The sequence below is a fragment of the Leptodactylus fuscus genome, chromosome 5 (assembly GCF_031893055.1).
Source record: "Leptodactylus fuscus isolate aLepFus1 chromosome 5, aLepFus1.hap2, whole genome shotgun sequence".
Taxonomy (NCBI): domain Eukaryota; kingdom Metazoa; phylum Chordata; class Amphibia; order Anura; family Leptodactylidae; genus Leptodactylus; species Leptodactylus fuscus.
In genome coordinates, this window is record NC_134269.1 from 27,573,580 (window position 1) to 27,583,208 (window position 9,629).

A 9,629-nucleotide genomic window follows, 5' to 3' on the forward strand; every position below is an offset into this window, starting at 1 on the left:
GAGCCGGAAGACGCTGCGGGGAAGCTGCACTGAGAAGACTGCACGGAGGATCCAGCCCGACACTCACTCATGGACTTGGTAAGTATAATTTGATCGAATGTTGCCTACCCCTGAAACGAGCATTTTCCACCCATAGACTATGATAGGGTTCGATATTCGATTCGAGTAGTCGAATATTGAGGGGCTACTCGAAACGAATATCAAACCTCGAACATTTTACTGTTTGCTCATCTCTAGTGTTTAACTAAAATCACAGCAATGGCTATATGGCCACAGAGATTGAGAAGGCATGGCTATGGAGGAAGTAACTCAGACTTATAACTTCAACTATTTTTCCACACTCTGACTATATGTGACAAACCAAAGGGGTATGGACAGCATGGTGGCTCAGTGGTTAGCACTGCAGCATTGGAGTCCGGGGTTTGAATCCTACCTAGGGTAACATCTGCAAGGAATTTTTATGTTCTCCCTGTGTTTGCGTGGGTTTCATCCCACACTCTGAAGACATACTGATAGGGGCAAAAACATAAAAGGGGTATGAGGTGAAGGGTGTGAATTGAATCCATTCAAGGATTTTTTTTTATTTTTAGCATATTGTGATTAATTGTTTTTAAGACAAATTGGAATCTTTAGGAGACATGACTAGTAGAGATGAGCGAACACTAAAATGTTCGAGGTTCGAAATTCGATTCGAACAGCCGCTCACTGTTCGAGTGCTCGAACGGGTTTCGAACCCCATTATAGTCTATGGGGAACATATACTCGTTAAGGGGGAAACCCAAATCCGTGTCTGGAGGGTCACCAAGTCCACTATGACACCCCAGGAAATGATACCAACACCCTGGAATGACACTGGGACAGCAGGGGAAGCATGTCTGGGGGCATAAAAGTCACTTTATTTCATGGAAATCCCTGTCAGCTTGCGATTTTCGCAAGCTAACTTTTCCCCATAGGAATGCATTGGCCAGCGCTGATTGGCCAGAGTACGGAATTCGACCAATCAGCGCTGGCTCTGCTGGAGGAGGCGGAGTCTAAGATCGCTCCACACCAGTCTCCATTCAGGTCCGACCTTAGACTCCGCCTCCTCCGGCAGAGCCAGCGCTGATTGGCCGAAGGCTGGCCAATGCATTCCTATGGGAATTCAGAGACTTAGCAGTGCTGAGCCAGTTCTGCTCAACTACACTGTGTGCCGGTCAGCCCATCTGATATAGCAGAGCCGAGTGTGCACACTCGGCTCTGCTATATCAGATGGGCTGACCGGCACCAGTGCCGCACCTTCCATGAGGCCACCTGAAGAGAGCGCTTCAGGCGGAGCTATGCCAGGGCCTCAGGGAGGGTGGCATTTTTGCTAACTTAAGCCAGTGGTTTGGGGAGGCCACTGGAGCAGCGCTGCTCCAGCAGCCTCCCCCCACGCTCAGGCAGAGAGCAGGCAGTCTCCGGGCCTACTCTCTGCCGGCAAATGGGGCTAAGCCTCGCCCCCTTCACCTGGCCACGCCCCCGATCCGCCCAGCCATGCCCCCGATCTGCCCCCTCCTCCTGGCGGGGGGAAGCTTTCTGCAGTTAGCCTCGGGCGGCGAAAGGAGCAGGCTCACCCCTGACCGACACACTCGGTCACACTCTGTTATGGTCAGCAGGGTTTATTAAAAAAAATTAAACAAATAAAACCCTACGGAGCCCTCTGGGCCATTACTGCAACCAACCTGGTGTGAATACAGACTAACAGTTACTGTCACTGCCAGCTAAATTAAATGACCAGGTGTGCTCTGTTGCAATTCACAGAGCTCTGTGCAGTCAAAGCAGCCGCACAAATAAACAAGCTGGCTAGCTTGAACTCCAGGACTAGCCAGAGACCAAGTAACCCTGTGTGTGGTAGTTCCAGCCAACCACCCAGGCAACTATTGCCAAGCCCACTCCCAGTTACCGTGTCTGGGAATTACTGCTAGCTGACCCTACTGAGTTACACCACAAACACACGCATACAGGGCAGCGTGCTGCCTGACAAACAGTGGCATTGCTATCTCAGGGGTCATTTACTAACTAGGGCAATGTTTACAGGCTGGAACCCAAACATACATACACACACACATCATTTCAGGTTTGGAATGAGATCATAGAGCGCCGGGCGTCCAGACCAGCCCCCTTATATAGGCAAGGGACGGTCACCAGCAAATAGCCCAGCTGCCCAAACCGAGCGTCCATTGATTGACACATATGCCGCTCAACCACTCGACCATGCCCGGCTGTTGCAAGGCAGGTTAACCCTTGCAACCCTGGATTTTGCAGAGGAACACACAGCGACGCCCATATCATGGCCGCAGTCTCTGCACAATCCTAACACACTCTGATGTAGCAGAGCCGAGTGTGCCAGACAGCCCATCTGATGTAGCAGAGCCGAGTGTGGATATAGGAATCCATAGGAATGCATTGGCCAGCGCTGATTGGCCAGAGTACGGAATTCGACCAATCAGCGCTGGATCTGCTGGAGGAGGCGGAGTCTAAGATCGCTCCACACCAATCTCCATTCAGGTCCGACCTTAGACTCCGCCTCCTCCGGCAGAGCCAGCGCTGATTGGCCGAAGGCTGGCCAAGGCAGAGCCATCTGATGTAGCAGAGCTGAGTGTGTATAAGGGTTCTAGTGCACCCTCGGCTCTGCTACATCTGATGTAGCAGAGCCGAGTGTGCACACTCGGCTCTGCTATATCAGATGGGTAGACCGGCACATCAGATGTAGCAGAGCCGAGTGTGCACACTCGGCTTTGCTACATCTGATGTAGCAGAGCCGAGTGTGGATATAGGAATCCATAGGAATGCATTGGCCAGCGCTGATTGGCCAGAGTACAGAATTCGACCAATCAGCGCTGGCTCTGCTGGAGGAGGCGGAGTCTAAGATCGCTCCACACCAGTCTCCATTCAGGTCCGACCTTAGACTCCGCCTCCACCAGCAGAGCCAGCGCTGATTGGCTGAAGGCTGGCCAAGGCAGAGTCATCAGATGTAGCAGAGCCGAGTGTGCACACTCGGCTCTGCTATATCAGATGGGCTGACCGGCACACGGTGTAGTTGAGCAGAACTGGCTCAGCACTGCTAAGTCTCTGCATTCCCATAGGAATTCATTGGCCAGCCTTCGGCCAATCAGCGCTGGCTCTGCCGGAGGAGGCGGAGTCTAAGGTCGGACCTGAATGGAGACTGGTGTGGAGCGATCTTAGACTCCGCCTCCTCCAGCAGAGCCAGCGCTGATTGGTCAAATTCCTTACTCTGGCCAATCAACGCTGTCCAATGCATTCCTATGGGAAAAAGTTTATGTCACAAAAATCACAATTAAACACCCGATAGAGCCCCAAAAAGTTATTTTTAATAACATTCCTCCCTAAATAAAGGTTATCCCTAGCTATCCCTGCCTGTACAGCTATCCCTGTCTCATAGTCACATAGTTCACATTCTCATATGACCCGGATTTGAAATCCACTATTCGTCTAAAATGGAGGTCACCTGATTTCGGCAGCCAATGACTTTTTCCGATTTTTTTTTATGCCTCCGGTGTCGTAGTTCCTGTCCCACCTCCCCTGCGCTGTTATTGGTGCAAAAAAAGCGCCAGGGAAGGTGGGAGGGGAATCAATTTTTTTGGGAGTTTGCCACGTGATGTTCGATTCGAATCGAACACATCGAACAGCCTGATATCTGATCGAACATGTGTTCAATAGAACACTGTTCGCTCATCTCTAACGACTAGCATGCAACATAATAGGACACTGGCTTACCATGCCCCTAAAGGTCCAATTCCAATTCCAGCTTCTGTATCCTATCCATATTCCTCCATATCCTGTCAGTATTCATGTTGCCAAAATACCCTCATCAACTGAGGTCTATGATGAGATCAATGAAACCACTCTACAGAAAATAGTTTTCCATGATGGTTTCCAATATAGTGGTCTCCCCTACACAGTGCACTATGATGACACATGAGTAGAACATGTTGGATGCACATACTGAAGACTTGGAGATGGACTTGTCTTAAGACAAGAGCACAACCTGTTGCTGACAGCCATAGCCAACTCAACGACTGGCAAAATCAAGGTGGTTTAACTGGACTGTGGCCTTATCCTTCAAAATGTGCAAACCGTAGACATGTGCAAACCAGGGGGTGTCATGGTAACATCAACTTTAGCAGATTAATCCTTTACATACTAGCTAGTGGCTGTATTCAGATGTGGCCAAGATATGGGCTTGAGTCAGTGACATGAGATATACCTCATATCTCATGGAAGAGAGTAGCAGCGCACTGTTGTGCACATCCTCACTTTGACACCATTCAATACAATTACAGTGAATGCAACATTTCTCATTAATCCCTTAGGTCAAGCTCTCTTGATTCTGAGGGACATAGATGCTCCTCCGTCAATAATAAGATCCAGGTAGCAACTCTCTCAGGTGATCCTATATGTACATATGCCATCTCAGTTCATATAGACATCGGTGACTTCTCATACCCCTGGACTAATCAAACATACCAGAAAAGAGGACATAACCCATACTCAGGCCTATAGGATGGAGATTAATGGGAGAGTAAAGAGGGTAACCAGGATCAAGAAGAGTCAACCTGCACCAAATCCCCCACTGGACTGAAGACAATTTTGGGACAATAAGACTTAGAAAAGCCTAAACCAGTGGACAATCTTCTAGTGATGACTGATGCCCATGGCCAGCTGGACAAAGATACCAATACATCCCCATTAAATATATATATATATATATATATATATATATATATATATATATATATATACTAAAATATTGATACATTTTTACCACTAACATGAAATACAATGTGTCACGAAAAAACAATCTCAAAATCAAAGCATCTTAAAGTTACTGCCCTATAAAGTCACACATGTCAGTTTTGAAAATGAGGCCTGGTCCTTAAGGTACTTTTAGGCTCAGTCTTGAAGGGATTTAAAACCTCAGGAAGAAGATTTAGAACAAAGAATATTAACTGAAGTGTATTTCTATGATTGATAAGTTCAAGAACCCTTTTAAATTTTTGTTGAAATTATTCAGTTTACAATTTTTCAAGGAATGAATTTAGGAATCTTGAAAGCATTCAAGACTTCTCGGTTCCTCAGGCTATAGACTAGAGGGTTCAAGGCTGGAACCACTGCCACGTATAACAGTGAGAGAAACTTGTCTAGTTCTGTGGAACTTTTTGAGTTCGGCTTAATATACACAGTTAATGAAGTCCCACAGAAGAGGAAAACAACGGTAAGGTGAGAGGAGCAACTGGAAAAGACCTTCAGTCTTGTAGCCGATGTCTTGATCTTCAGGATGGTGGAGATAATAAAAGCATAGGAAGCCAAAATCATGGCAAATAGAAAACCCCCTATGATACATACTTCTATTAAGATCACAATATTCACATATGTGACGTCACCACAAGACGTCATTATTAAGGCCCTCATGTCACAGAAGAAATGGCTGATATGTTTGGGATCACAAAATGGGAAACGAGATATTAGCAAGACAAATTGCAATGAGTTTGAGGAACCAATTGTCCAGGAGATAAGGGCAAGTGTAACGTAGACTCTCTTGTTCATAATGGTGGAATAGCTCAAGGGGATACAAATAGCAACATATCGATCAAAAGCCATAAAAGCCAAAAGGAAGAACTCTGCATCCCCACAAGCTGCAAATACAAACAACTGTGTGAGACATTCTAGGAAGGAAATTTGGGTTTCTCCAGTGATCTGAATGGCCAGGAGCTTTGGAAGGATATTGGAGACGTACACTACATCCTGGATAGACAAGTTACACAGGAAGAAATACATCGGAGTATGTAACCGCGGAGCCGAACATACAACCACTATAATGATAAGGTTTCCCAGTACAGACAGGAGATACATCAGGAGAATGCCCAAGATAAAAATGAGAAAAGCACTCTGAAGTCCGGAGAAAGTTTCCAATGTAAAACTTCCATAAAATGTTTCATTAAGTTTATTATCATACATTATAGCAATAAGATCTATGAATCACATGTATAAATAAACACTATACAAATAAAGCACATATACAAAGTTCTTGATCCTGATGTTTTTGTGACAAAAAAACAATCTCCCGTTTTTGGAGATGAATTTCATTCAGTATTGATATACTCTTAAATGGGACAGTAGACATGTCTCAGCTATCATGAATATTTAAGTGAATACTAGTTTGGGTAAACTCCTTACTAATACTGTAGATTATTCCCATCATACTTCAGGGTAGATGGTGAATTTTAAAATTTCATAACTTGTCTGGAACGTTCTCCTTGGCTCGGTGTTGCTTCTACTCAGTTGCTGACTTGCAATGACCTTTAAGAAGAAAAGTTGAACGGATTTTCAAGGACATGTAAAACTTCAGAAGCTAAAAGTGATAGATATAGTACTTTATATGTTATTGCTTTGGTCCAAGCTATATGACTGATTTTTTTCTAAGGACCACCAGGGTAGATCTGTGAAGTCTAAGGCTCAAGGAAATCCAATGTTTCACCATTGATTCCTGCTACTGCTCTTACCTCTTCACTTTAGATGTATGTATTCACAATGGCTGCTCTGGATACGAACGAGCTCACAAGAGAATCAGAACACAGACCTCTGCTTTCTTAATAGTACTATGATATTGTTGAAATGGGTTGGAACATTCTCAGATTGAATGTAAAGATATATGTAAGAGATTACAATATTAGCAAGACTTGAGAGGTTTATTGGGGTAAGTTGTACAATTGTAAGGAGGATCTAGAACCCTGTTGGGCGTTCCATCCTGGATACAAGATGAGATACAGTTGGACATGGAGGTTACAGGTTCTGTATGATATCTTGCACATTTCCCGATGGCCGGGTCTGTAGATTCCTTAAACTTGTAGGTTGTCGAACCTAATGTCTGAGCTGGTCACTTCAATGCTCGATTGATGATAAATTTGGTGACTGAACAAGCCAAGGAAGTTTTATAATCTGCCATTCTTTTGCTGTATGTGGGCGAGCATTATCCTATTGAAAATGCCAGCTATCTGCCCTACCATGAGAGGCAACACATGTGGTGGCAATGTTCCTCATATCACTACAATGGGTTACCAACTTTATATTCGATGACTCCCTAGATCTTCCCACCAGTACTTTGGGCAGTATGTCATCCCAAGGCAAAGGCAATATTGAACCCCATGATAGGAGGCCTCCATACTCAAACCTGACCATCGACATATCCCATACAAAACATTTCACTAAATGTGCTATAGTATCAGATTTATTCAGCTCTGGTTGAACAAGCCTTTTAAAGGTGGAAGAAATCACCAAGATGAGGCCAAGAGATGAGCCACCAAGAGGTACAGTATAATGGAAATTAGGAAGTTACAGATGTAGCAAGCAATAATGTAAGAAATAATACACTCACTACTTGAGTATCTTACCACTCATAGCATACCATTCTAATACACGTCATAGTATAACAAGCCACCGAACACTACTAGAATTCCGTGCCGATTGTTAAGTTAGAGTTTGCTACATCTTTAGTTAGCACCAACAAGTCCTGTGAAATAAATGGAGATGTACAGTATATATTTGTTGTGACTGCACTGTAAAAGGAAATACCACAAAGACCATGTTCTTCTATGACGTCTTTCCAAACAAGAGATAAGATTTTGGTTGTTCCCGTCTTTGAAAATCATTACTGGAACTAACGTAATGTGAAACCAGTTTAGTCTTTGCCGCGGCTCCTTTTACCTTCCAGGTGCTGCCTGCAGATCTCCTCCTGATGGAGACACAGCATATTTTTCTCCAACAAAGCAAATGTCTCTAAATCGTAAATATCGTAGATTTCAACAACTTAACCCCTTCCAGCACAGCACCATACTATCAAGTCGAATGTATAGGTTGGAGTATTCATGTGAGGTTGTTACAAAAACGAAAAAATAGCAAAAACACAAAATAAATATTAAAAAGTTCAGATAATCCCTTTCCATTTCAATACAAAAACTAAAAATATTTTGTATAGTCCGGTGTACAACCCCAAAAAAATGTTACTTATACCGTACAGTAAAAACAAAATACATACAGCAATGTGTAAATTTATGTGTTATGGTCACCTCACCTAGAAGGAGATCAAACTGTGGTCATATCAGAAAATGGTACCAATAAAAACTACAACTTGGACTGCAAAGGAAATAGCCAAAAGAGTAAAAAAAATATTTCCTTCAGAATATGGATTAAAATTAAACCCCCAAATAATGACAGACCTGTACATTACTGTACTGACCCAACAAAACCCTCAAAAAAATCTACTCAAAACATTATACCCACCCCAAAATGGTGAAAACTAAAAGTAAAACCTGTTGTACAAAGAATTTTGTGCAGAATTGGTCCTGAATTTTGGATGGTAGAGATGTAAAATGTGAAAAAAGTTGTTGCGTATTAATACCCAAACTACTCTGCGTCTTAAGAAGGTTAAAGAAGGCAACATAATAAAAAAAATAAATAAATAAAAAGACAAAGAATTAATACATGGACATGAAATGTAATAAGATAGAGGAGAATCAGCCTGACACTTGTACTACCAGACCAGCCCTGGCATTAGTTAGCCCCTTCTTGTACTACCAGACCAGCCCTGACATTGGTAAATATAAAGCTTCCACGTCTTACCTACCAGTTCTGTGTCTTTAAGGAGCTGCTAATCTGTTACAGTCACATCTACAGTATTTATAGTCTTCAGATGATTTCTTATTGATCCCAGTAGATTTTTCATAATATTTTTTTTTTTTAATTTTCCTATACCACATCTTCTATGGTGGCTTTAACACCTTATTGACTGACAAAATACAATAAGTTTGTGTCACAACCTGAATTCTGGTATAAAATTGTGTGTTTTTCTGCTGGGAATCTGATCCGGTGGTCTGGGGTCTTGTGGTGGTGTCCTTGCCGTTGGGCCATCTGCTTGGGCATTTGGTATCGGCCTTTTGAGTTTACCTGTGGTTCTATGAATCGAGCCTCAGGTGTGGGCCATTATCATTATCCAATGAGACTATCCTGGGGCCTTTATTAGGAGGAGGGCTGGCTTCCCCAGTTGCCAGTTTTCGTGGTTACAACCTAGGATTCGTGGCCCTGGGAGTAGGAGTGTGTTTGATAGAACTTCAACTGAGTAGGAAGTGGTGTGAGTGTTGCCTTGTGTGTGAGTCTGGTTTGTCCCTCCACACTTCAACTCTGCCCTGTCCTTCAGTTCTGTTTGCCTGGCACTATCTTGATGTTTGTGAGGTTTGGATTCCAGTTTGTTTTTCCCCAGTCCTGTGTTAACCCTTTCCTCACCTCTCCACTTTCCCTCTCCTCATTTTCTTGTTGTGTATTGTGTTGTGCTGCATGTCTGTTGTCCAGCACATCCCATCCTGTTTGTTTTGTCTGCAGCTGCACCTTGTTTTCGGTGGGGTTGACCACCTTGGTATCCCCAGTCCCTGGCTCTCTGTGGCTCTTGCCCTATCTGTCTTCTGGGCCTTCGTATTAGAGAGCCAGTGTTAGGATTGGGTCCTGCAGGGTTCTCTCTCTGCGCACAGCGCACAATCTAACCCTCGCCCACGGCCTCATATAGTGAGGTGTCTGGAGTGTAAGTCCAGCTTTCGGCC

The 9,629-nt window shown here is 44.0% G+C and overlaps 1 protein-coding gene across 1 annotated transcript; it reads right to left on the minus strand.

Moving 5' to 3' along the window:
• Positions 1-5,064: 5,064 nt before the first annotated feature.
• On the minus strand, positions 5,065-5,997 carry LOC142202876 (olfactory receptor 1E16-like). The gene has a single exon (XM_075273228.1). It carries the CDS (start codon positions 5,995-5,997, stop codon positions 5,065-5,067), a length of 933 nt encoding a protein of 310 aa, XP_075129329.1.
• Between the last annotated feature and the right edge of the window lie 3,632 nt (positions 5,998-9,629).